Source organism: Anopheles cruzii, chromosome 2 (genome assembly GCF_943734635.1).
Source record: "Anopheles cruzii chromosome 2, idAnoCruzAS_RS32_06, whole genome shotgun sequence".
Classification (NCBI taxonomy): Eukaryota; Metazoa; Arthropoda; class Insecta; order Diptera; family Culicidae; genus Anopheles; species Anopheles cruzii.
The window spans coordinates 58,086,855-58,109,769 of record NC_069144.1 but is presented as its reverse complement, the minus strand read 5'-3'; the positions used below and the strand labels follow the sequence as shown (position 1 = coordinate 58,109,769).

The 22,915-nt window shown below is 55.1% G+C and overlaps 10 protein-coding genes across 10 annotated transcripts; 5 read left to right on the top strand and 5 right to left on the bottom strand.

Moving 5' to 3' along the window:
- Nucleotides 1-190: 190 nt before the first annotated feature.
- LOC128267089 (zinc finger protein 771-like) lies at nucleotides 191-1,653 on the bottom strand. The gene has a single exon (XM_053003878.1). The coding sequence runs from the start codon at nucleotides 1,643-1,645 to the stop codon at nucleotides 191-193; it is 1,455 nt and encodes a 484-aa protein (XP_052859838.1). The 5' UTR covers nucleotides 1,646-1,653.
- Nucleotides 1,654-2,097: 444 nt separating this feature from the next.
- Nucleotides 2,098-2,880, top strand: LOC128278126 (glutathione S-transferase theta-2-like). The gene is made up of 2 exons (XM_053016792.1): nucleotides 2,098-2,226; nucleotides 2,285-2,880. Exons 1-2 carry the CDS (start codon nucleotides 2,106-2,108, stop codon nucleotides 2,878-2,880), a joined length of 717 nt encoding a protein of 238 aa, XP_052872752.1. The 5' UTR covers nucleotides 2,098-2,105.
- Nucleotides 2,881-3,125: 245 nt separating this feature from the next.
- Nucleotides 3,126-4,285, top strand: LOC128267524 (glutathione S-transferase theta-1-like). Its single transcript, XM_053004374.1, has 3 exons — nucleotides 3,126-3,353; nucleotides 3,418-3,840; nucleotides 3,910-4,285. The coding sequence occupies exons 1-3, from the start codon at nucleotides 3,236-3,238 to the stop codon at nucleotides 4,056-4,058; spliced, it is 690 nt and encodes a 229-aa protein (XP_052860334.1). The 5' UTR covers nucleotides 3,126-3,235; the 3' UTR covers nucleotides 4,059-4,285.
- LOC128267523 (alpha-ketoglutarate-dependent dioxygenase alkB homolog 7, mitochondrial) lies at nucleotides 4,113-5,182 on the bottom strand. Its single transcript, XM_053004373.1, has 4 exons — nucleotides 5,152-5,182; nucleotides 4,598-5,091; nucleotides 4,355-4,530; nucleotides 4,113-4,292 (listed from the first exon to the last, which is right to left on the bottom strand). The coding sequence occupies exons 2-4, from the start codon at nucleotides 5,048-5,050 to the stop codon at nucleotides 4,172-4,174; spliced, it is 750 nt and encodes a 249-aa protein (XP_052860333.1). The 5' UTR covers nucleotides 5,051-5,091; nucleotides 5,152-5,182; the 3' UTR covers nucleotides 4,113-4,171.
- Nucleotides 5,183-5,644: 462 nt separating this feature from the next.
- On the top strand, nucleotides 5,645-7,133 carry LOC128267088 (uncharacterized). Its single transcript, XM_053003877.1, has one exon. It carries the CDS (start codon nucleotides 5,667-5,669, stop codon nucleotides 7,131-7,133), a length of 1,467 nt encoding a protein of 488 aa, XP_052859837.1. The 5' UTR covers nucleotides 5,645-5,666.
- Nucleotides 7,134-7,190: 57 nt separating this feature from the next.
- On the bottom strand, nucleotides 7,191-10,971 carry LOC128267087 (HEAT repeat-containing protein 6). Its single transcript, XM_053003876.1, has 6 exons — nucleotides 10,573-10,971; nucleotides 9,865-10,513; nucleotides 9,070-9,799; nucleotides 8,622-9,001; nucleotides 8,388-8,551; nucleotides 7,191-8,318 (listed from the first exon to the last, which is right to left on the bottom strand). Exons 1-6 carry the CDS (start codon nucleotides 10,969-10,971, stop codon nucleotides 7,191-7,193), a joined length of 3,450 nt encoding a protein of 1,149 aa, XP_052859836.1.
- Nucleotides 10,972-11,141: 170 nt separating this feature from the next.
- LOC128267574 (39S ribosomal protein L48, mitochondrial) lies at nucleotides 11,142-12,612 on the bottom strand. The gene is made up of 3 exons (XM_053004442.1): nucleotides 12,512-12,612; nucleotides 12,348-12,449; nucleotides 11,142-11,580 (listed from the first exon to the last, which is right to left on the bottom strand). Exons 1-3 carry the CDS (start codon nucleotides 12,524-12,526, stop codon nucleotides 11,149-11,151), a joined length of 549 nt encoding a protein of 182 aa, XP_052860402.1. The 5' UTR covers nucleotides 12,527-12,612; the 3' UTR covers nucleotides 11,142-11,148.
- An 87-nt stretch (nucleotides 12,613-12,699) lies between these two features.
- LOC128267531 (RCC1-like G exchanging factor-like protein) lies at nucleotides 12,700-14,326 on the top strand. The gene is made up of 3 exons (XM_053004384.1): nucleotides 12,700-13,690; nucleotides 13,763-13,927; nucleotides 13,989-14,326. The coding sequence occupies exons 1-3, from the start codon at nucleotides 12,778-12,780 to the stop codon at nucleotides 14,324-14,326; spliced, it is 1,416 nt and encodes a 471-aa protein (XP_052860344.1). The 5' UTR covers nucleotides 12,700-12,777.
- Nucleotides 14,327-14,387: 61 nt separating this feature from the next.
- Nucleotides 14,388-15,966, bottom strand: LOC128277491 (venom serine carboxypeptidase). Its single transcript, XM_053015954.1, has one exon. The coding sequence runs from the start codon at nucleotides 15,882-15,884 to the stop codon at nucleotides 14,454-14,456; it is 1,431 nt and encodes a 476-aa protein (XP_052871914.1). The 5' UTR covers nucleotides 15,885-15,966; the 3' UTR covers nucleotides 14,388-14,453.
- A 1,088-nt stretch (nucleotides 15,967-17,054) lies between these two features.
- LOC128267085 (phospholipid-transporting ATPase ABCA3-like) lies at nucleotides 17,055-22,743 on the top strand. The gene is made up of 8 exons (XM_053003875.1): nucleotides 17,055-17,266; nucleotides 17,355-17,556; nucleotides 17,631-17,918; nucleotides 17,996-18,383; nucleotides 18,469-19,936; nucleotides 20,009-20,462; nucleotides 20,543-21,389; nucleotides 21,470-22,743. The coding sequence occupies exons 1-8, from the start codon at nucleotides 17,055-17,057 to the stop codon at nucleotides 22,741-22,743; spliced, it is 5,133 nt and encodes a 1,710-aa protein (XP_052859835.1).
- The last annotated feature ends 172 nt before the right edge of the window (nucleotides 22,744-22,915 follow it).

Below are 22,915 nucleotides of genomic sequence, written 5' to 3'. Positions count from 1 at the left end.
ACATGGACCATGCGGTTTTGGCGAATGTTTTCATTGTGATCATCGGCGCATTTTGACGTTTGCGCGGAGTGCCAGTTTTTTAGTACAATATTAACACTGTACTAAAAACGTCTCGTATTCAAAATAAACCCTCACGTTCGTGATGGTTTCAATTCTTAATGCATATTATATTTTCATTCGTGAAAATGTATCACATATCATTTCCGATGCCTTCCTGCCTGTCTCCGCCTTCGTGTGGTTGCATTTCCTTTCTCATGCGTTCGATCGCCTTCACGTTGACGATCGTACCGGATCGGGGCAACGGGTGCGTAGGATGCGCCTTCCGGTGGTGCTTGCGCATGGCATGGTTTTGCGTGAACGTTTTACTACAAACGCCGCACACGTAGTCCTTTTGGTTGGTGTGCGTTTTGCGGTGCACCTGCAACGATTTGGCCGTTTTGTAAGGCTTGTCGCAGATGTCGCAGGAAAACTCCTTCTTATCACTGTGCGACAGCATGTGCAGCTTGAGCGCATGGGGCGTCGGGAAGGTTCGGGGACACAGTTCGCAACCGTGCGGCCGATTCCCGGTGTGTCGCTGCAGATGCACGTTGTAGTGTGATGATTGACGAAATTTGGCTCCACAGTACTCGCACGCAAAACGCTTCTCCTTCGTGTGGACCCGCGCTATGTGGTAACTCCGGGCCGCCCAGTGTAGGAAACGCTCCTCGCACAGCGGACACTCGTACCGCCGATCGTTTTGGTGGATGCGTTTATGTTTGTTCATATTTTCGCGCAACGTAAACCGCTTCCGGCAGATATCGCACTCGAACGGCCGTTCGCGTTCGCTGTCATCAAGATGGGTTTCGCGATGTTTCAGCAGGAAGTGCTTTGATACGATCTTCCCACAGTCCGGACATTGCGCCAAATGTTCCTTTAACTCGAGCAGTATCTCCACATTAGTTTCCTCGCATTGATCAACGCCTTCGTCGTACTCATCATCGTCCTCTTCGTCAACGTAATCGACCAAATCGGCCATAACGTCTTCGATCATCAACTCGTCGTCCACATGATCCGTAACGTTGCTCGTTTGCTCCGTGAGGTCCTTAAAGTCGGTTCCAGCAGCGCACAGCATGGCGTTTGCAGTTTCGCCTTCCTTCACGATCATACCGGGGCTCGTTCCGGATTCTTCCGTCAGCAGTAGCGCGGCTTCCTGTAGCAACTCCAACCCCGTGTCGTCGACCGTGACCATATCATCTCTTTCCTCTATGGTTACTTCGTCAGCGTCGTGCTTCTCACATTCGCCTTCGACACGATTCATCGGCCAACCACGAACTTCCTCCAGCTCCTCGACGACACTGGAACCATCTTCGTCGTCGTAAAAGTGTAAAATGTTCTGCAACACCTTCTCCGACTTGTTGCACTTTTTGCGGAAGTCGTACGCGGTCAACAGCAACAGTTCGCAGCTGCTGCAGATTTTCCGCGGGTAAAATGTTGTCGCTGCCGTGGTCAGTCTCTCCGGTCCGTGATCAAAGCCGGTGCACATTTGAAATACCTCCTGTAGTGTAACACGTCGTTCCGTGTGCAACGTCTCGGTCAGAAACTTGCACTCCACCCCTGCTTTACGCAAGCAAACACGGCACGAATCACTCGTGATGGAAAACTCCATTTTCCGATTTAAACAACGCGAATTACGAGAGTACCATTTCCTTGTTGACGAACGCTACATTGAGTTTGTTTTGCTTATTTATTTGACAAATGTTTTGATGTTTTGACGTTTTGACAGCAAACGATTCGTTTCTAGTAGCAAACGTCAAAAAAGCCTATCCGAATCGTAAAAGGTAAAATTTTTTTGAACATCAATTGGAGATACAATTTCGAATTGTAAAGTAGAACTATTTGCAAATAAAATTCAAATCGTTGTTAACTTTTGAGCAAACCTGAAATGTGGTTAAACACAAAGCGTTGTTCATAATAACAAGATCCACCTCGATTGTCGGTTCAATTATTATTTCCCAGTTACCTATGATTTGTACCGTGTCTCGACCACCCTGTATTGCACGGTTTTTGAGGCTTCATCTACCATTCCGGTCGTGTTCCGCAGCAGTGGGTGAACCGGCAAAGTGAAGATGAGTCGCAGGGGTCTAAAGCTGTATTATGACTTCATGTCCCAACCATCCCGAGCGCTGTACATCTTTCTGGAGACAAACAAAATACCTTACACACGATGCCCGATCGCTCTGCGAAAATGTAAGAACTCTTGCCCCACTCATAAGTGAAAATTGATAGAATCTCCCGTCCAATACAGTCGAAAACAAAACGGATCAGTACCGTGCCAACGTGAACCGCTTCGGAAAGGTACCGTGCATCGCGGAGAACGGCGACTTTCGACTGGCGGAGAGCGTAGCAATCTATCGTTATCTGGCTCGCGAATATGATGCTGCGTCCCACTGGTATCCGCTCGGCGATTCGCTACGCCAGGCCCGGATCGATGAGTACCTCTCCTGGCAGCACCTGAACGTGCGGGCCGCCGTCTCACTCTATTTCTTCTACGTTTGGCTGGGCCCGCTAACGGGAAAAAACGTTGAACCGACCAAAGCGGATCGCTTGCGGCAGCGAATGGTCGAAGTACTGAACTTCTTCGAGCAGGAGTTGCTGCAGGATGGTCCGAGTGGACCATCGATAACCGGTGGCGGTATCACCGTGGCCGATCTGTCTGCGGCGTGTGAAATCGAACAGGCCAAGGTTGCCGGCTATGATCCCTGTGCCGATCGGCCGCGTATGGCACAGTGGATGGCCACCGTCCGCGCGGCCACGAATCCATTCTACGATGAGGCACATCGGACCGTGTACTGGCTTACACCGGAACACATCCAGACCCCAGCGGTACCGGAAGACACCTGAAAATTGCAATTGCTGAAAAATTATTGCAATCCTGCAATCGGAAATAAATTAACGTTTGCGAATCTGAACTTGGTCAAGGTAGCAAATGGCTTCCAAGGGCTTTTCATGCGAGAATTATCTACAAAAAAATTATTTGCCGGACAAAAAAACCTGTCACCCTGTGACCATATCGTAAGGTGACAAGCAAAACGCTCAAACGCATGTAAACAGCGCTATCGCCACCAACACACACACACGCACAGGGCGATACCGGTTGCACTTTGACCGTAGGTGGTAAAGTAGATTGTGCGTACCATTTCCAGCTTCCAGTTCCTTCAGTTTAGGTGCTCATCCGACCCGGGGCCAGCGAATAATAATGGCGAAAGCGTTAAAACTGTACTACGACTTGATGTCGCAACCTTCTCGGGCGCTATGGATTCTGCTAGAGAAGACGAAAATTCCTTACGAAAAGTGCCTGGTAAATCTGGGCAAAGGTGGGCAAGACAAATCGGCCGGCCAGACCCTTTTCTAACCGTTCTAACCTTTTGCGCTCACCAGGCGAACATCTTACCGAGCAGTTTAAGGAAATAAATCGCTTCCAAAAGGTGCCCTGCATTACCGACAGCAAGATCAAGCTCGCCGAGAGTGTCGCCATCATGCGCTACCTGGCCCGCGAGTACACGATGCCCGATCACTGGTTTCCGGCTGAAAGTCGCCGGCAGGCGCGCGTTGACGAGTATCTCGAGTGGCAGCACCATAACACGCGGGCCGTTTGCGCCACCTACTTCCAGTACGTATGGTTACGGCCGCGCCTAATGGGCACGGCGGTCGACCCAAAGCGAGCCGACCAGTACCGCAAGGAGATGGAAAAATGTCTCGATTTTATCGAGAGCGAATATCTGGGCCACGGCTCCCCGTACATTGTCGGAGACGAGATATCGGTTGCCGATCTGCTGGCCGCCTGCGAGATTGAGCAAGCAAGTGAGTGGTTCCGGCTGAACAGGTGTTAACAGATGGTCTCTTAACGATTTCTCCCCTACTTGCTGACAGAGATGGCTGGCTACGATCCGTGTGCCGGACGCCCGAAGCTGACGGAGTGGATGGCACGGGTCCGTGACGCAACCAATCCGTATTACGACCAGGCGCACAAGCTGGTGTACAAGATCATGCCGGACACAATTCCCAAACCGAAGCTATAGGAGGCGCCCCAGTACACGACTCTACACGCGGATGTGCCTTCGATTATGCTCCCAAAAAGGTTATTCATTTACCGAACGCGCACAATTACACTAGCGACTAGCGGGAGCGATGCTCATTCTGGTTCGTTCCGACAAATGATCGACACCCGGCGTGTTTTTCGGATTTGTCGCTGGCGAAAGACGGATTCCGCGTTAGGTAGGATTTCGTGTGTAAACTTGTACCGAGCCGTGTCTCTGAAACGATTCAATGACGATCAATAAACCGGATAACCGGATAAACCTCTCAACGCATTTACCTCATTACGTACAGCGAGCAGCGTGGCAGCAAAACGTCTGCCCAATACTTGGCGTCTCGGTGTTGGGAAAAAAGCTGTCGATACTCCTCGTTCGTCTGCTCCTCGTCGTTGGTGCGTACCAAACGCATCACCGAATCCGACAGCAGGCTGATGCCGGCAATGGTACTACCACAGAACTACCAGAAACGAAACCAAGTTGACCGAGAGAAAAGCAAAGTATGTTCCGCATTATGTTCCGCGTACCCGAACGCTGTCTACGTGGGGTTTTATAACTCCTTCTTCGGCCAGGTCGAGGACATGAACGTACGGCATGGCGTTCCCGTTGAACGCATCTGCCGCGATTCGATCCAGTATGGCACGGTTTGCGGGCTGCCAGTGTTTCCGTTCCGTCTCCCGGTACCCATGAATTGCATCATCCCAGTGATCAAACTCGTACCGCAACCGGCGTAAATACGGATCAATTTCGTCCATCAATCGGCGTTCCTCATTCTGGTCGACGAACTGGGGAACTATGCGCATATCGGCACAAAACTGCTCCCGCTCATCAGCAGGCCACTGACCGTGAAACGAAAAACAATCGGCAGCGGCTACTGTGTGATTGAACGCGCATGCCTTGCGCAACGCGGGAAACAGCGTAGGCCACGGAACCGTTACCCATCGGGCTACAATGCCGGCCCCAAGAATACCGGCAATCATCCGGGCCAGTCTACTCGAAGTCAAGCGCAGGGATGCAAAGCCTAAAAGATAAAGCATTTTATCAGTTCACTGAACGCAGTAGTATCACAGTAGGCACATACCTTGGCAAGCGGTCGCGAGTTTAATGCAAAATGCGACGAAACCATCTGACAAACAACCGGCTGTCGCACTCGGCAATTGCCGATGCACCCTAATGGCTTTTTAACGAACATGCCTGTGAAGCTTGCTTCAATCGCTTCGAGTTATATAGTCACCCAATGTTTAGATCATAAATTAATTTGAATGAATAATGGAACTTAAATAATGAGGACAAAAACAGCGAAATGTAATTAGAATTAAATGGAAAACCAACTTCGGTAAACCCGCGAATGGGATTTTGAGTGTTTTGGCAACACTGTCGCAGCCCAAAGTGACCGGCACGGACAGTTGTTTACATCGTCGGAACGGGTTAAATGTTTGGCTTTTTTTTTAAAGAATGTCTGAACCAAGTGTTGAAACCGACGCCCCCACCCAGGATGTAATGGACAGCAGTGAAGCAACAAAACAAGCTGATCGCGACGATGGCAAGCCAGAGGGAACAGAGAGTGGAGGTAACAAAAAGATAGAATCAAATGCGATGCCGTCGGTTGAAAGCGTCCTGCCGAAGGAGAACGACGGTGCTACGAACCAACCGGACGATGAGGATGAGGATGAGGCCAAGCTGAAGGAAAAACTACAAACCTTAAAAGGTGACCGAATCGGTGAAACAATGTTCTCGGAGCGCTTCGTCCTGTCCACCGTCCTGAGGCTGTCCCAGCTCACCGACCAGCAGCCGCTCGAGACCGACGACGACTTTGAGCGTGATCTGTGCAACCTCTGGGACATGACGATCGAACCGGACGTGGTGCGGTTTCTGCTGCAACAGGAAGCCGTCGAACTGTTCCTGGCACTGGCGGCCCGCTCGAAGGACTACCGGTTGGTGGAGATTCTGATTGGAATCGTCGGCAACATGTGCTGCGTGGAAGAGATGCACGATCTGCTGCACCGCCAGAGTGACCTACTGTTGGCCCTGTGTGACTTCCTGGCCGTCTCCGACAGTCCGACGTTGGTTCAGCTAATGCGCACTCTCACGACCCTGTTCGATCGTTCGGACGACGAACGGTACTGCTGGTTCGGTGTGGTCAGAAGGGCCGACAATCTGACGGAGAAGCTGTCGCTCATCCTCGCCACCAGCACCAATCGGGCGCTGCTGGAGCACACGGTCGAAACGATCAGTGCCATGATCAACCGGTTCACCGAGGCCGAAGTAGACTACGCGCAGTTGAACGAGTTCTACCGGCTGTTTGCCAAAAGTTGCCTCCCGGTGGGCCTTTTCGAAGCATTCCGGCAACTCTATCCGGCACCGGCAGCCGCGCGGCCGGACAGTGGCTTTGAGGAGGACGCACTAACGGTGACGGATCTGAAAACGTTGCGTCGTTTCATGGAAATTCACGAGCACTTTGTGGTGAACGCGAACGAACTGTACGAACCGCACGTGGAGGAGCTGGTGCAGTGCGTGTACCGCGTGCTGGTGGCCCTGAGTGGCCAGAGTATGCTCTTTCCGCTCACCAAGAACCACGTCTGCATTCTGGTGTGCGTGAACAACATCTACAGTGGGATTATGTACCATTTCCATGCCGATTCCTTCATTACCATGGTACGAATCTACGGTCTGCTGGTAGCGACGACCAGTAACTCCAGAACTGAGCCATCGGGGGGCAACGATCGGCAGCTGCGTGAGCTGAACGGTGAGGACGTGGACGACGGCGAAGAGTTTGATGTGGAAACGGCATCGGCCGAACTGCTCGAGGCGATCTTTTTCCTCATCGGTCCGATCGACGAACAAATCATACGCCACGCCGTGCAGGAGGCCCGGTTCGAAGAGCCCTTCATTGAGGAGCTCTGCCGGAGTATGTGTGACGCGATGGACGGTGAACCGTTGCTCCATCAAACGTGCGCTAAACTGCTGAATGCGGCCCGAATACGGCCACCGCCGGTAGACGGCGCCACACCAATGGTTGCTGACGATGGTTTGGTTGCAGCCGGCACTTCACAGGCAGAATAAAGTAAAACAGTTTCAAATACGGTCTCGGTTTCTGCGTGTTGGGGACATTTTTATTTGTCACTTTTCATCGAGGCTACGATCGCCACAATCAAAGCACTTCAGCAGTAGGTTCCAGGCTGAGTCCGGAACCGCTTCCGGGCTGGCCAAACGTTCCTTCCTGCCCCGCCGTTGCTCCAACAGTGCATGGTGCGCTTCGAGCAGCTGGGCGCTTTTCTCCGGCAATATCCGATTGATTACACGCACCCAATTTTGGTGAACGGCATCGTACAGTGGAAGCAGAACGACAGCCATCGGGCCAACGTCATCGCCCGAAGCCAACCGCAGACAGTGGGCCAGCGAGAGGCAAAGCTGCTGCTGGAGCGTATCGCGCCGCTTGTACTCGTTGTAGTCGAGCAGATTGTCTGACTGTTCCAGGGCCTGCAGCAGCGCTGTCCAGACCGCGATAAAGTGCGCACCACCGTAGTAGGACCGCCGGTCGGCCGCCGTTAGGGCTTGGGCCGCATTGATGCGTACCTTAAAGTTGGGACAATTGACAACGACCTCGCAGAGCGCGGGAAATACGCGCTTCTGCCAGGCCACACACCAGCCACCCGTGGCCACGAAGAAGCTTTCGTTCCGCTGCATGTTCGCCAGCGCGTAGCAAGCATTCCATTTTACCTTCACATTAACACCACCCGATGCGCCCGATGCATTCTGCACCAAGCGTTCGATCGCCGCGTCCCGGAGGTTCGGCCAAACGCCCTGCTCCTGCTCAAAATGGGACACAGGCAGCAGCCGCAATACATTGCCAATCGTCCGCACGGCGTTACTGCGCACCTTATCGTTGTCGCGTGCCGATTCGAGGGCCGCCTCCAGGATGCTCTGCAACATACGGTCACCGATCGTCGCCGATCGACGCTCTTCGGCCCCCGGACCAACGTCCCGTTGGTTGTGCTGATGGTTCAGGATGAGCGCATCGGTCACGTTACCGAGTGACCAGCTCGTTTTGATGCGTGCATTCAGATTGGGATCGCGCAGGATGCGCAGAATCGAGTCGATCGTATTCTCCACGTAGCAGGCGTCGTCACGCACCGATGGAAACAGAATGTACACGGAAAGAGCACGTGCGGCGGCGGCCGCTATACCACTGTCATCGTCGAAGGTACACCCGGTCAGCATCGAAACCAGTGCCAGCTGTCGATCGCGCTACAAAGGGGGGTCAGGCAATGGATGTCAGACAATGATCGTCTTCCAAGCTTGAGGCCGGGATCTTACCGGAAACTTTTCAAACACATGCACCCCAATGTTTCCCAATGCATCGCAGCAAGCCGAGCGCAGGTTCGGAAACAGATAAACATCCTGGATCTGTTCCGTCGCCGTCGGCAGGATGACGTTCCAAAACTGTAGGGCCATGGTGAGTTCCTCCGTATCTACGGTATCTGGCGAGAAGGAGCGAAGAAAAACGGCGTCATTATCGATCACTCAATCCTCGGCCGTGGGGTCTCGTACCTTTCGCCAGTAACGACGTGTTAACGGCGTGACCGACTAAATCGAGAACCCGACCGGCGACAAGTTTCACCTCCGTCACCGGGTCACCGAAAGCATTCACTAGCGCCCGTGCCACGAGCGTAAGGTGCTTGCGGAGCAGCGAGTAGTGACCGGCCATCGCACACAGCACCTGCAGGCACTCCATCCGCACGGGCATCACGGAACATGGGGCCGCACCGATGCCCAGATTTTCTAACGCCACCTGTAGCAGCCAGGACATCGATTCGCACCCCGCGGACTGTCCGTCGGGGTTCGTTCGGGCCGTATCCATCTCCTCGGTGTCCGAATCGCAGGCCTCTTCTTCTTCCTCCTCCTCCGGACCAAGTTGCTGTAGGTGAAGACTGGAAAAGCCCGAAACCCGATTATAAACCCGATACCCGATCTGTTTCATCTCCGCCGCGGCGCTTACGCTTTGATGATGGGTTTGCTGCGTGCCTCGTTTCCGGTGGGTGGCACCTCGACCTGCTCGATGCCGACGAGGCCCGCAATCTCCTCGGTCATGTCGGGCACCGAGATGAGGAATCCCATCACCATGAGTGCCGCCACTTTGATCGTCGGATCACGGTGCCTGACCAGCGGTTTGACGATCGTAACAAACTCGGTCGCCAAACCGGGACGCAACCGGTGGAACGGTGTGGCCTGTACCAGCACCGTTAGACACTTGAGGAGCTGCGTCAACACGCTAAGATTGCTTTCTTGCGCCAGCGCTTGCGTCATCATGGCGTACGTCTCGATCACCATATGCCCGAGTGTGACAGAGAACGGCGTGAAAGACATCAGAGGTTTCTTGCTGCTTTCGGCCTGCACCAGGAACGGTTTCGAGCGGTACAGCAGAAAGGCAGTCGCTTGGATGGCCGCAATTCGGGTGCTGGGCAGCGGATCGCGTAGCACGCAGTTTAGCAGCGAAACCGTGCTCGGTGTACGGTTCTCGTCCGGAAACAGGGCGTGCCAGTACCCAAACATGACCCGTTTTTCGACGTGCTGCGCCAATGTCCCAATCAGGATGAGGGCCGCGTGCCGCAGCTTGGACATCCGGCTACGATCAATCTGTGCTCGCTGCTGCAGGCCCGTTTCGGTTTCGGAGTAATCCGAGTCACTGGTCTGGCTGTGCGGCGCTGCGTCTGACGAGTACTGAGTCCCTGGGAAACATTAAAGCAGAAGCGGTCAAAGAGCGCCAGTGGTGAATGCTGATCGTGCTTCTTACATTCGAGCGTGATGCTGGACTCCGAATACGGCTGTCGATTGACCTCTGCATCGCCCGTCAGCGGGTGTTTTTCTTGTCCTGCAGCTCCTCCAGTTGTTGAGTTACCGCTCTTCTTACCTTTTGCGTGCGTTCGTGTCTTACGTGTCTTGGCCATCTTGCCACCCTTGCTGATCGGTATGTGCTGCGGTTCCGGAATGCCCTGCTGGGACACGGGAATTCGCTGTGGAACGTGCTCTGTGACCCCGGGAATACCGTGCATCATGAACGCTTTGGCCGTGCCGATCAGTCGTCCAAGCTGATCACTGGTCCACTCGCCGGCATCGTCCAATGTCACAATCATTCCGAAACATTTCAGTGCGCACGTGATCAAACCGTAGTAGGCACGTTCTGTGAACTCTTCCGATCGTATTTTAAACATCAAGTTCACCACCGCATCGCCTACTGCGCGAAGGTGGGGCGCAAAAGCTTCACCAGCGTTTTCGGAGCACTTTAGCACGGACTCAACGCAAAGCAGGGCGGCCAGGTACAGTTCACTCGTGCTGCACTGGTCAGTTTGCTCGCTGACCGATTGCTGCTGCTGCTGCCGATAGTTAGGGTCCATGAGCACGTTGACCAGAATACCGTTGGTGGAGATAAGAAATTCATAGAACTATGGGAAAAAACATTCCGGGTTAATTCAAGCCGAACGCACCAATGCGCCGCGTGTACCTTGGAGACATCACTGCACTGCCGCAAGACGAGCTGCATAGTTTCGAGTACCTCCGAGGCCACCTGGTAGAAGCACTGCTCGAGACACGTGCGCAGCCAACCAATCAAGCGGTTGACCACCGTCTCCGATAGCACCACCTGCTGGCGCTGCACAAGGCATTTGGTCAGAAAGCATGCCTTCACCACGAGTGTGTCCTCATGCGGTGGAATGTTGACGAACGATTCGATGACACGCACCGGTGCCCGGCCGTCGCTAAGCCGGAATCCACGATAGTTTAGCCCATTCAGTTCGTTCAGCAGTGTGTTGATTTCCTGTCGATAATCCGCCGACTTGGTTCCGGAACTGTTCAAAAACAGGAATTTCGTCGACAGCTGCAGAAACTTCTGTTCCGCTTCCATCGGTGCTACGGTGGACAAAAACAACAACAATGGAGCTTGCGACAGCTGAGCCGGAGCCGGTGGCCGGTGTGTTGTGCTACGCCTGACACTAATTTTTAGTACAACTTGGCGCGCAATAATGAAAATTTAAAATCATCTCCGTTTTACTGAGATCTACCGGCGAACTGAACCATTTATTCATTTCTTCGCCTTTGAAGGACCACCCATCTCGTCCAGCTGCTGCTTCAGGTCTTTCAGGTCACGATCGGGCACGTAGCGTGCCTCTTCATGGTCCGACGTGTGCTCCGTCACACTCAGCGTAACACCTTCCGGCAGGCCGGCTTGCAGTGTCCGTAAGAAAATCGGGTACAACGGCGCTTGAACGTTATCAATCTGCACCGTACGCTCGTACACGGTTAGCTGGTACTCGCTGTCGACGACGCTGGAGCTGGGTTTAAACTTTTGAACGGTCAGCTTCTGCGGTGGATGAGCGTACGCATCGCCTATTTCCAGATCCATCGAGTCGGCCACATTGTGCATCAGTCTTTGAAAGCTCTCCAGGATGGGATAATCGTAGCCTTTGATTGTAAAATTTAGCGTCCCGTACAGCGGATATTTGGGTTTCAGCAACTGAAAAATAGTGCAAAAAAGAAATCCACCGGTTCAACTGCACGCTTGTACTAAAATCGAGACATGCAAGGGTTTACGCAATCCCCACCCGTTGACAGCATAAACGTCACAAGCAGACTCGCATACCAACACACAGACGAACACGGTTTATGAAACGGCCAAAGGTAACGGCTTTTTGGCGTCGTTGGCCAACGGAGTTTTTGAGATTTATCACCTTTTTGTTGTGTCCCCTAGTGTGTCAACTTGTAACAATGCCCCGCCGAAAGAGTGTGCCGAGACACTCGCAAGAACTGCCTTCTCGAGCAAAGCCGTCATCTTACGGAAATTCGAGTGAATCGAGTGGCGGCTCTTCGCCAGAACAACGACCATCCACATCAGCTCAACGACCCAACAGATCATCGGAAACACGCCAAGGTTCTAGACGCAGATCTTCGTCGGTAGAAGAACGCTCACAAGCGACGGTTCGTCATCGACCACGGACACAGTCGGTACCGCCGTACCTCCGGGACATGCTGAAGCTCCAGAGCACGACAAATCTACTAATTCCAAAGCTCTCATTCGCGCGTGCTCTCAGGGAAATCTTACTTGACTACGGAGAGTTCCGTATCACCGGTGCGGCAGTCGAAGCCCTGCACGAAGCAACCGAGATCTATCTGGTGCAATTGTTCGAAGATGCGGCCATGTGTTCGGTACACAGAGATCGGGTTACTTTGATGCCGAAAGACGTGCAAATGGTGCTCTTCCTACGAGGGCGCGTCACTAATTACCTCTAGATAGTCCGGCTCGTACAGCCGACTGCATTGCGCGATGGTTCTGCTGTAGGACCGCTGCTGCTGTGATGTCGCGAGACGTAGAGTACGTAGGATGAGCTGACGGAGAGAGGGACCACACATTAGAAGTAGATACGGGTAACGGGACTGCTTTCTGCTACCTGACGCGTTGCCATTCCTTAGGAGTTTATCTGTTTGAACTAAAATAAACTATGACCCAGAGTGATTTCGATCTGTGTTTACTTCTTTCCCGGCCGACCGCGAACATAGATTGAGTGAGCTGTCAAACGTCATGCTGTCGTCTCGCAACGTGCGTTTACATAACAACGTACCGACGGAGCAGGCGCAAACAAACCCGGCAACCGGCAACGGAACGGGGCGTTTACAGGGCCGCGCCGTTGAAAGGTTTCTTGTTCATTCTGCAAGTATGGTGTTTGTTTGCCAGCAATGCTGGCATGGATTGAAAACGCTCGGGAAGCAGCTAAACCCCCCAATCAGTGGCAGACGTCTGTACGCGTCCAGTGCGAGGCTCCGTGTGCTCCGGCAAAATGTTTCTCGCATCCCGGTGACACGATATCCGATCATTAAACCGGACGATACGCGGGTGTACGTTTGGGGACTGGCCGCTACGGGAGCCCTCGGAGTGCAAACGTCGGCCAAGAAACAGGCGCAAGTGTACACCGACTTTGTACAGCATCCCAGCAGGCTTAGCTTCGCCGAGGCTCATCGCGTGACGGATGTTGCCTCGGGATACGGATTCACGATTTATGCTGTGGATGCCCGTGGCACCGGTGGCAAGGACCCGGGCAACGGTTGCTCGTTGTGGGGCACAGGAATAAACACCGACGGACAGCTCGGAGTTCAGAAAGCCCCCGGGGTGCACAAAAAACCCCTTGAACTGCTCATCTATCCGGCACCGATTGATCTGACGATTAACGACGGACAGTTCCGCATAGTACGCGTGGCTGCGGGCAGAGCCCATTTGCTCGCCCTAACGGACGCCGGCACGGTGCTTACACTCGGTAACAACGCGTACGGACAGTGTGGCCGACGGATCGTACCTGATGAGGACTATTTTCGAAGTCCCACCCTGACCACGATCGGGACAGTGCCTGGACTTGGTTCCGACGACCGGGTGAGTGGCATCGAATGCGGACAGGATCACAGCCTCTTGGTGACCGAAGCGGGACGGGTGTTTTCGTGTGGTTGGAGTGACGACGGCCAAACGGGACAGGGTCGGTACGGATTGATCGACACCGTTGGTCCGGTTGGCGGTGACATTGAGGGTGAAAAAATTGTCAAAGTTTCCAGCGCCTGTGATACGGTGTTGGCAATAAATGGTAAGCATCAGATGGTGCAGTTAACGATCATCGCGGGGGGGAACTAACGAAACCTTCTCCGTCTCTTACCAGACAAAGGCGAACTGTTCGGTTGGGGAAACTCCGAGTACGGCCAGCTAGGCGAGGTGGCCTCCGAGAATCCGCAAATTAACAGCCCACGCCAGCTACCTTTTGCGAAGCATTGTGGAAAAATCGTCGATATAGCGGCCGCCGGATCGTACTGTCTTGCGCTGAATGGTATGATCGCCCTCTGATCTGATCGCCTTTTCAGTTAACGCAACGCTTCTCTTTCCTGCAGAAAACGGGGACGTGTTTTCGTGGGGCTACGGCATACTGGGCTTCGGCCCGGATGTGCAGCATCAACCGACTCCGACGCTCATCCCTCCGGCACTATTCGGTCGCAACGAGTTCAACCCACGGGCTAGGGTCGTTTCGATTGCCTGCGGCATTACACACTCGGCCGCCATCACCGATCAGCACGATCTGTACATGTGGGGCCACAATCGGTATGCGTGTCTCGGGTTCGGGCACAAGAACGATCAGTTTTTCCCGCTGAAGGTGGCGATCAACGCACGCGTTGAGAAGATCACGTGCGGTGTCGATCATACAGTGGCCCTGTGCCGAGGCTTTGTGTAACGGGGCGAAATAAAGAGAAAACCAAGAAGACGATCACAATTTCTTCAGAACTTGCCCCCCGTCGGGTGCTTTATTTTCCACTCTCTCGCCGATGGGATGGCCGAGGACAAGGGGTGTCGTCTTGTTTTCAGGCAAAACTTTTACCGTGCGTAAGACGCATCAACAGATCGAGCGCCCATTTCGGTTGATCCTTGGGCACCATATGACCGGCGTTTCGCACCAGCACCTCGGCCAAGTTGCCAGCCTCTTTGGCGTACCCGGCAATGTCACCGTCAACTCGCCAGATGTGCCTGGGCGCCTTCCGGTACTCGTCGCGGCCCGGGAAACTCAATTTCGTTACGTAGTTCATCGTCAACGGGTAGGCCACGATGATGTCCAGCTGGCCGTTGTAGATGACGACACGGTACGCATGGAGCAGTTCCTCCAGATACGGTACGACCGAGTTCATCACGTCCAGCTTCAGGTGATCTTCGACCTTGTTTTCCCCCTCCAGGTCGTGGAATGTATTGTTGCCCACGTGGATGGCTTTCCGGGTGGCCGGTCGCTGCAGAAACTTGCCCATAAAATCATCCTTCGGGTCCGGTTCCGTTTCCAGATAGTTGAAGTACGTGCTGAAGCCGGATGCGTTTTTAAACAGCGACCCGCCTTGATACTGATCACCGTTGATCAGTTCATCGAACACGTCGAACGCGCAGTTAAAGTCCTTCTTCGAGATGCACTCGCGACCCTTCGCTTCCGCCTGGTGGAACTGGTCGCGGGTATTCGCATCAATCAGCCCCAACTGGTACAGATAGTCACCGTACACGAGCTGGTGGAACGGATCGCACAGCCCGTTTCCGATGGCAATGCCCTGGAGGTTGATGTGCAGCTTCGCTTTGCCATTGCGCTGATGGATCGTGTGGGCCGCGGCCGGCACGTACTTGCCACCGTACGATTCGCCGGTCACGAAGAACGGCAGCGGCTGCAGGTTCGGGAAAAGGGTAAAAAACTGCTGCAGCGCTGCATACAGATTGGCACCGACTTGTGTCTCGTTCCGCGCGTAACCCTCGTCCTTATCGGTGAAGCTGAACCCTGTGCCGGCGGGGTTATCGATGTAGAGGAGATGGTGGTTCAGGTGCCAGCTGTACTTGCGCGGCACGATCTTCAGCTTGCTGCTCACCGAAAACGGTCCATTCTCCGTGAACAGACCGTACAGCGACGAAGCGCCGGGGCCACCCTGCAACCACAGCACTACCGGGGCCGACTCGGGTGCCAGTTTGGCCGGAAAGTACCAGAAAAACAGATTGGCATTGGTGGCCGCATCCACCGTCAGGTATCCCGAGTAGCTCTCAATGTCGGCCGGAATGGCGGCATGGTTGACACGGGCCGCGGCACGCCCCGACTCGAGCGACATGTTGGCGATGAAAGGCGTCAGAAAGAGGGGCTCTCCAACGTCGTCGTCACCATCGTGCGGGTGAGCCGCCTTAAACCGTGGGTACGGATTGATGAACAGCCGCTTCGCTTCGAGCGCCACCAGGCACAGCAGGAGCACCGCGATCGTCGCTACTGCCGCTTTCATTGTTAATTGAATTAACTTTCCACACTGATAAAGCACAACGAAACAGGAACCACGAAGTTAGCGCGACCGTCGCTGGCCACGGAACACTCGGCAATGATGTCGAACCCGTACTTCTGATTCGCTGCTGATCCCTTCGGTTGATTGGTATTGGTACCATCACTTCGAAGCCGCTCGGGGGGAACAAAACAGAATATGGCTCCGAAAGCCGATCCCGAGCATCATTGCCCCGTTGCCACGTTTGACGCGCAGGTTCGGGCGTGGAAATAACCGCCAATTCCATGTTGCGGTGAATTTATGCAATCCATGAGCGATTATTAAAAGGGGTTTTTGCTGGTGATGTTTACAGGATGAAGAAAATTCCACCACAGAAACTCAGACGGCACGCGACATAAAGTGCATTGTCTGATAAGCGTTACTTTGCGGCGTCTTTCCCGGCTTACTATGTAAACAAACTGCAACAAAACAGAACGACCATCCGCGAGACACACCACCACACCGACAGCACCACCACGTGCTCGCTCGCGTATGCTCGCGCAAACGAACACACTGCCGCCGCAAATGCGCGGTGCCGCGCCAATTTAGCCACCCCAAACATAGCCTCATCGTAGCAACCATATGACGACACACCAGCAGAGTAATGAATGGGCGATGCTCAGCAACGCGCGCGCGCCACCAAACGCGGATTTTTTGACAGTGAAACTTTGCGATCTGGTGTAATGAATCACCCACCCGCCGGGCCATTCAGTCGTCAATCGAGTTATCGAACACCCGCGAGTGCGCCGCCTGGAAGGGGTTGTGTTCCGGTGTTGACGCAATCACAGGTGACCCTCAACATCATCATCCGCCACCATCAAGATGATGAGTTTAACCGTGTGCCCGTTGCTTGGTAGTGTGTGAGAGTGCGAATTTTCCCAGCCTCTGCGCTACGCGGACCGGTTTGCGGGCGGCCGGGGAACACACTGCCCATTAAAGGTCCCCATAATTAGACGAACATCGGCTCACGGAGCAACAGCAACTCCACACTGTAACTATAGTTCACAACACCACCCTTAGTGTGCCTTGGGAAGTGATGAAATAACTTAGCAAACGGACCCCCGTTACTATGCCGACCGTGGTTGCCCGTGCTTGAGAAATAGGAGAAAAAGAACGGAACACGGAACACGCGACAAAATGCCGTCATCGAGTTGGCAAAAGTTTGTGCTGCTGCTGTGGAAAAACTGGACCATCCAGAAGCGCCATTACGTGCAGACGGTATTTGAGATCGTGATTCCGGTGCTCGCCTGCTCGCTGCTGATTCTGGTCCGAGGTCTCGTCACACCGACCGTGTACAGCCGGCCGACGTCCTTCGCCAGCTTGAATGTGGAAAGTTTGGCCATGATACGGTAACGTAACGTCCCCCCCACCCCGTGTGTGACCTTCACTGGAAATTCATTTTCTTGCCCGCCGTCTCTCTACCGATCGATACCGCAGCGAGATGGTGACCAACGATCCGATCGGGCTGAAAATTGTCTACTCACCGCGCAATGACGTGTTCGCCGCGGTCGTTGGACGGGCGGCCCGCGCGCTCGGTACGGATGTGCTCCAGGAAGGGTTTAGCAGTGCCGAAGCCATGCACAAGACGCTCGTCACGCACAATTACCTCGCCGGAGTGGAGTTCGGCGATGAGCTCCGTGTAATGATGGGGAATTGGGGATTGCGTCGGATGGGTGCGAACGGATATTTAACCGGTTTCTTTCCGTTCCACAGAACATCACCGCGTTGCCCGAGCAGCTGACCGTTGCGCTGCGGTTTCCGAGCGAAATGCGGACCACGACCCTGCCGGGCGCTCAGTTTTGGGCCAACTGGCGCACGTTCCTGATATTTCCCCAGTTTCAGGTGTACGGCGCGAGAAACATTAACGCCAGCGACGGTGGCTATCCAGCCAACTACTACGCCGAAGGGTTTGCCTCCGTCCAGAATGCGATCAGTCGTGCGGTGCTGGAGGTGCGCCACGGCACCAGCAGTAACGTGACGCTCCCCAAAGTTCAGCTCAAAGTAAGGGCCACCCCCGGGGAACGAGGACGATGCGTATAGACCGGTTTTCACTTTCCTTTGCCTCTGTTCTGCCGTAGCGCTTCCCGTATCCTCCGTACTACGATGATCCGTTGCTGCGTGGATTGGAGAATCTGTTTCCCTCCATCGTCATGGTGGCGTTCTTCTACTCGTGCATCAATACGGTCAAGTTTATCACGCTCGAGAAGGAGCGGCAGCTGAAGGAATCGATGAAGGTGATGGGACTCGACGGATGGATCCACTGGGTGGCGTGGTTCGTGCGGACGCTCGTCCTGCTAACGGTGTCGATCACTCTCATCACGCTGCTGCTGACCGTGCCCCTGACCACCAACACGAAGGTGGCCATCTTTCAGTTTTCCAACCGATTCCTGATCTGGTTGTTTTTCCTGGTGTACGGCATCACGACGATCGCACTCTGCTTCATGCTGAGTACGTTCTTCTCGAAAGGTACTAACCACCCCGAAAAAGATGCCTTGGGGGACAGTGGTCAAGGATTCATTGTTGGTCCCCTTTATTCTCTCTCTGTCCACAGCGAACATTGCGTCCGGAATCGCCGGCATCGTGTGGTTCTACTCGTTGACCCCGTTTCAGCTCACGTTCGGCAACTACGATCGCATGTCACTCGCCGGCAAGCTGGCCATGAGCCTGTGGAGCAACACGGCCATGGGTTACGGGGTGATGCTGTTCATGAAGCACGAAGGTACGGCCACCGGGCTGCAGTGGACGAATCTGTTTACCCCCGTGACCGTTGACGATCGGCTAACGATGGGCCACGTGCTCGGTATGCTACTGTTCGACGGCCTAGTCTACCTGGCGGTGGCCCTCTACGTCGAACAGATCGCACCCGGACAGTTTGGGGTACCGCGAAGGTGGAACTTTCCCTTCACCCGGAGCTTCTGGTGCGGCGAAGTGTTCGGGCATCGCGTTTCGGCCAGCACCGACCGAGAACGTGGCTTAAGTGAACGAACTAAACTGCATTCCCCGCCGCCACCGCCGCCAGTTGCCGACCGAACCTATGCGGGCAACATGGAGGAAGAACCCACCGACAAAGCGGTTGGAATAGCGACGATCGGGCTGAGGAAAGTGTTCGCCAGTGGCCAACAACCTTCGGAGCGTCGGGAAGCAGTGCGCGGACTGACCGTCAACTTCTATCGCGATCAAATCACCGTCCTGCTTGGCCACAACGGGGCGGGTAAGACGACCACGCTGGCCATGCTGACCGGTATGTACCCACCGACGGCCGGTGTGGCCATGGTCGATGGGCACCAGGTCGGTCAGGGGGGGGCACAAGCCTTTCGCAACTCGCTCGGTTTCTGCCCGCAGCACAACGTCCTGTTCGATGAGCTAACCGTGGCCGAACACATTCGTTTCTTCGCCCGCCTCAAGGGTGTCCAGGATGAGGACCGACTCGAGGCGGAGGTAGCCCGGTACCTGGGAGCCTTGGGGCTCGAGCAGAAACGGGAAGCTCAATCGCACACCCTGTCCGGGGGCATGAAACGCAAACTGTCGCTAGCGGTGGCCCTGTGCGGTGGGTCGAGGATCGTGTTCTGCGACGAACCGACATCCGGGATGGATCCGGGCGCCCGGCGAACGGTGTGGGAGTTGCTGCAGCGCGAAAAGCGCAACCGTACGATCGTGCTGTCAACGCACTTTATGGACGAGGCCGACGTGCTCGGCGATCGGGTCGCGGTCATGTGCGACGGAGAGCTGCGGGCCGTCGGGACACCGTTCTATCTGAAGAAACGGTTCGGGGCCGGGTATCGGTTGGTGTGCGTCAAGCGACCCGACTGTCAACCGGAAGCGCTGACGGAGCTGTTGGGTCGCTTCGTGCCGGATGTGCGGCTTGAATCGGACATCGGGACGGAGCTGAGTTTCCGGTTGCCCGAGCAGCACCGGGGTGCCTTTCAGCCGGCACTGGCGGCACTGGAACGGAACGTCGATCGGTGCGGAATTTCCAGCTACGGAATAGCGCTCTCCACGATGGAGGAAGTCTTCATGCGGTGAGAACGATCCGGATCCGGCGGATCTCGATCGTGAACGATCACACTCTATTCTTTTCCTGTCTTTTGCAGACTCGGACAGGACGAAACCGAGGGTGCCGAGGGTCGGAAAGAACGATCCCACGGTGCGAATGGTGCTGCTCCACCGTTGATTACGATCACCGAATCGTACGAGCTACAGACCGGGGTTGCACTGCGCCACAGCCAGATGGTGGCAATGCTGAGCAAAAAGTACCTCAGCTTCATTCGCGCGTGGAAGATCTCCATGCTGCAGGTGCTACTGCCGATGGCGTTCGTGTTGCTGGTGATCGCGATCGTACGCTTTTTTCCCAACAACGTCGTTTTGCCTCCCCTGGACATTAGCCTAACGAGCTACGAGCGCACCAGCACCGTTCTTTCCACCGGAAGCGACGGGAACGCCTCGATCGCCACGGCGTACTACGAAGTGATCCGAGAAGCGCCGAGCGCCGAACGTCACGAGCTGATCGTGATCGATCGCAACTTTACGGAGTACGTCCTTGAGAGGGTAAGGACGTGCAGTTGAGGGCGACCATGTGCCGGTTCGCGAGGTAGACTAATATTTATCTCTCCCCGCGGGTGGCACAGGCCGTCGAAAGTATCCGCACCGTGGACAATACGTTCATGATCGGTGCCAGCCTGGATGGGCCCGATCGGTACACGGCGTGGTTCAACAATAAAGCATACCACACGGCACCGCTTTCGCTGGCCGTGCTGTACAACGCTATCGGCCGGACACTCTGCCGGAACTGTAGCCTGGCGGTGGTCAACAAACCGCTACCGTACAGTAGCACCGTGCGGTTTCTGCGCACCCAGGCCGCCAGCAACCTGGGCTTTCAGCTGGCCTTCAATACGGGCTTTGCGATGGCGTTCGTCGGTGCACTCTACATTCTGTACTACGTCCGGGAGCGATCGTCCGGCTCGAAGCTGCTTCAGTTCGTGAGCGGCGTGGAACCGGTCACCTTTTGGGGCGTTTCGTTTCTGTTCGACTTTGTCGTGTACTGTGGCGCGATGTGCCTCTATCTAGCGACGCTGGCCGCCTTCCAGGAGGAAGGCTGGTCAACACCGGCCGAACTCGGCCGGGTAGCGCTGGTGTTTGTGTGCTTCGGGTTGGCCGTCATCCCGTTCACGTACCTCGGGGCGTACGGATTCGATGTACCGTCGACCGGGTTTATCAAGATGCTCATCTTCAACATCTTCACCGGGACCGTCCTCTTTACGGCGGTGTTTCTGCTCAAGGTAAAGGACTTCGATTTGCGGCACGTGGCCGAAACGCTCGAGTGGATCTACATGGTGTTCCCGCTGTTCGCCCTGAGCCACAGTTTGAACAACATCAACGTGATGGAAACGACGCGCCAGATCTGTGACGCGTACTGTGACGCCATGCCCTTCTGTACGCCCCAGTTGGCGTGCAAATTTAACGAGCTTTGCTGTGGTAAGTGACGGAGCTGAGGCGGGCGAGGCGGGCGGGCGGACAAGACTCATATCCCATTCTGTCTCCGCGTCGTTCACAAGATGTGGACATTTTTTCCTTCAGCGCCCGAGGCATCAGTCGCAACCTGGTGTATCTGCTCGCGATCGCACTTCTTTCATTCGCGGCACTGTTGCTGAAAGAGTATCGACTTCTGGACGGCATCAACCTTCGTCGGTACTATTTCGGTATCCGGGCCGGGTGGCGGCGGCGCAATCCAGCCCCCGAGCGTGGTAGTACCGCTGAGACGGAAACAATCGCGGTAGGGGAGGACACGGATGTGGCCGACGAACGGGCCCGTGTGGAGGGTTTCAACGGCCCGGGATCGGCTTTGTTGGCGGTGCGCGAGCTTAGCAAACGGTACGGCCGCTCGCTGGTGGCCGTCGATCGGATTACGTTTGCGGTCCGGGATCGTGAGTGTTTCGGGTTGCTCGGTGTCAACGGTGCCGGCAAAACGTCCACCTTCCGCATGCTGACCGGGGACTGTCGTCCGACGCACGGTGACGCCTGGGTCGGTGGCTACGCACTGCGCACACAGCTGCCGGCCGTTTACCGGCGCATCGGTTACTGTCCCCAGTTTGACGCGCTGCTCGACGATCTGACGGGACGTGAAACGCTGCACATGTACGCGCGGCTGCGTGGTATCCCGCGCCGTTCGATTGCGGCCACCATCGAGCGGCTGGCGATTGAGCTGCACTTTAGCGGCCACCTGGACAAACGCATCGACGCGTACAGTGGTGGCACTCGGCGGAAACTTAGTACGGCCGTGGCACTGCTCGGTGAGCCGGCCGTCGTGTATCTGGACGAGCCGACCACCGGTATGGATCCGGGTGCGAAGCGACACTTCTGGAACGTGATGTGCCGGGTGCGCGCCGAGGGTCGAACCGCGCTCGTGCTCACGTCGCACAGTATGGACGAGTGCGAGGCACTCTGCACCCGACTGGCCATCATGGTGAACGGGGCGTTCCGGTGCCTCGGATCGTCGCAGCATCTGAAGAACAAATTCTCGCACGGCTATTTTCTGACCGTGAAGTTAAGGCGCACGTACACGGACGAGGCGAGCCAAGCGAACAAACGGGCGATCAAAGGCTTTCTGGAGGACACGTTCGGTGAAGGGGCCCGGCTGAAGGAAGAGTACCACAATTACCTCACGTACCACATCGTCGACACGAACCGCCGGTGGTCCGAGATGTTTGGCTTGCTGGAGCGAGCGCACGACCAGCTGTGGCTCGAAGACTACAGCCTCGGCCAGACGTCCCTGGAGCAGGTGTTTCTTACGCTGACCGCCAGCCAGCGGCCCAGTCTCGATGAAGCCTAAACAACGAATCTTTCCTGTAACTAGGCCAGATCACTACTCTCTTACCTCTTGACGCTCCCCCCCGTGTAGAGCTGCGTACCTGCGCGACTTATTTATGATCTCTTTCAAACGCTGCTGCTGCTTGCGATGGTTGTGAAAGTGTTACTCGAATACTGTGCAAATAAAGTGTTAC

Coding starts and splice junctions, on each gene's coding strand:
- LOC128267089 (XM_053003878.1), bottom strand. CDS start 1,645: ATGGAGTTTTCCATCACGAGTGATTCGTGCCGTGTTTGCTTGCGTAAA.
- LOC128278126 (XM_053016792.1), top strand. CDS start 2,106: ATGAGTCGCAGGGGTCTAAAGCTGTATTATGACTTCATGTCCCAACCA. Junction 2,227..2,284: donor CCCGATCGCTCTGCGAAAAT/GTAAGAACTCTT, acceptor CGTCCAATACAG/TCGAAAACAAAACGGATCAG.
- LOC128267524 (XM_053004374.1), top strand. CDS start 3,236: ATGGCGAAAGCGTTAAAACTGTACTACGACTTGATGTCGCAACCTTCT. Junction 3,354..3,417: donor CCTGGTAAATCTGGGCAAAG/GTGGGCAAGACA, acceptor TGCGCTCACCAG/GCGAACATCTTACCGAGCAG. Junction 3,841..3,909: donor CTGCGAGATTGAGCAAGCAA/GTGAGTGGTTCC, acceptor ACTTGCTGACAG/AGATGGCTGGCTACGATCCG.
- LOC128267523 (XM_053004373.1), bottom strand. CDS start 5,050: ATGATTGCCGGTATTCTTGGGGCCGGCATTGTAGCCCGATGGGTAACG. Junction 4,531..4,597: donor CCCACGTAGACAGCGTTCGG/GTACGCGGAACA, acceptor CGTTTCTGGTAG/TTCTGTGGTAGTACCATTGC. Junction 4,293..4,354: donor TGCTCGCTGTACGTAATGAG/GTAAATGCGTTG, acceptor GAATCGTTTCAG/AGACACGGCTCGGTACAAGT.
- LOC128267088 (XM_053003877.1), top strand. CDS start 5,667: ATGCCGTCGGTTGAAAGCGTCCTGCCGAAGGAGAACGACGGTGCTACG.
- LOC128267087 (XM_053003876.1), bottom strand. CDS start 10,971: ATGGAAGCGGAACAGAAGTTTCTGCAGCTGTCGACGAAATTCCTGTTT. Junction 9,800..9,864: donor GTCCAGCATCACGCTCGAAT/GTAAGAAGCACG, acceptor AATGTTTCCCAG/GGACTCAGTACTCGTCAGAC. Junction 8,552..8,621: donor CACGTCGTTACTGGCGAAAG/GTACGAGACCCC, acceptor CCTTCTCGCCAG/ATACCGTAGATACGGAGGAA.
- LOC128267574 (XM_053004442.1), bottom strand. Junction 11,581..12,347: donor ACGAGCCGGACTATCTAGAG/GTAATTAGTGAC, acceptor ACTATTTTTCAG/TTGCTGAAACCCAAATATCC.
- LOC128267531 (XM_053004384.1), top strand. CDS start 12,778: ATGGTGTTTGTTTGCCAGCAATGCTGGCATGGATTGAAAACGCTCGGG. Junction 13,691..13,762: donor TACGGTGTTGGCAATAAATG/GTAAGCATCAGA, acceptor GTCTCTTACCAG/ACAAAGGCGAACTGTTCGGT. Junction 13,928..13,988: donor GTACTGTCTTGCGCTGAATG/GTATGATCGCCC, acceptor TCTTTCCTGCAG/AAAACGGGGACGTGTTTTCG.
- LOC128277491 (XM_053015954.1), bottom strand. CDS start 15,884: ATGAAAGCGGCAGTAGCGACGATCGCGGTGCTCCTGCTGTGCCTGGTG.
- LOC128267085 (XM_053003875.1), top strand. CDS start 17,055: ATGCCGTCATCGAGTTGGCAAAAGTTTGTGCTGCTGCTGTGGAAAAAC. Junction 17,267..17,354: donor GAAAGTTTGGCCATGATACG/GTAACGTAACGT, acceptor TCGATACCGCAG/CGAGATGGTGACCAACGATC. Junction 18,384..18,468: donor GAGTACGTTCTTCTCGAAAG/GTACTAACCACC, acceptor CTCTGTCCACAG/CGAACATTGCGTCCGGAATC.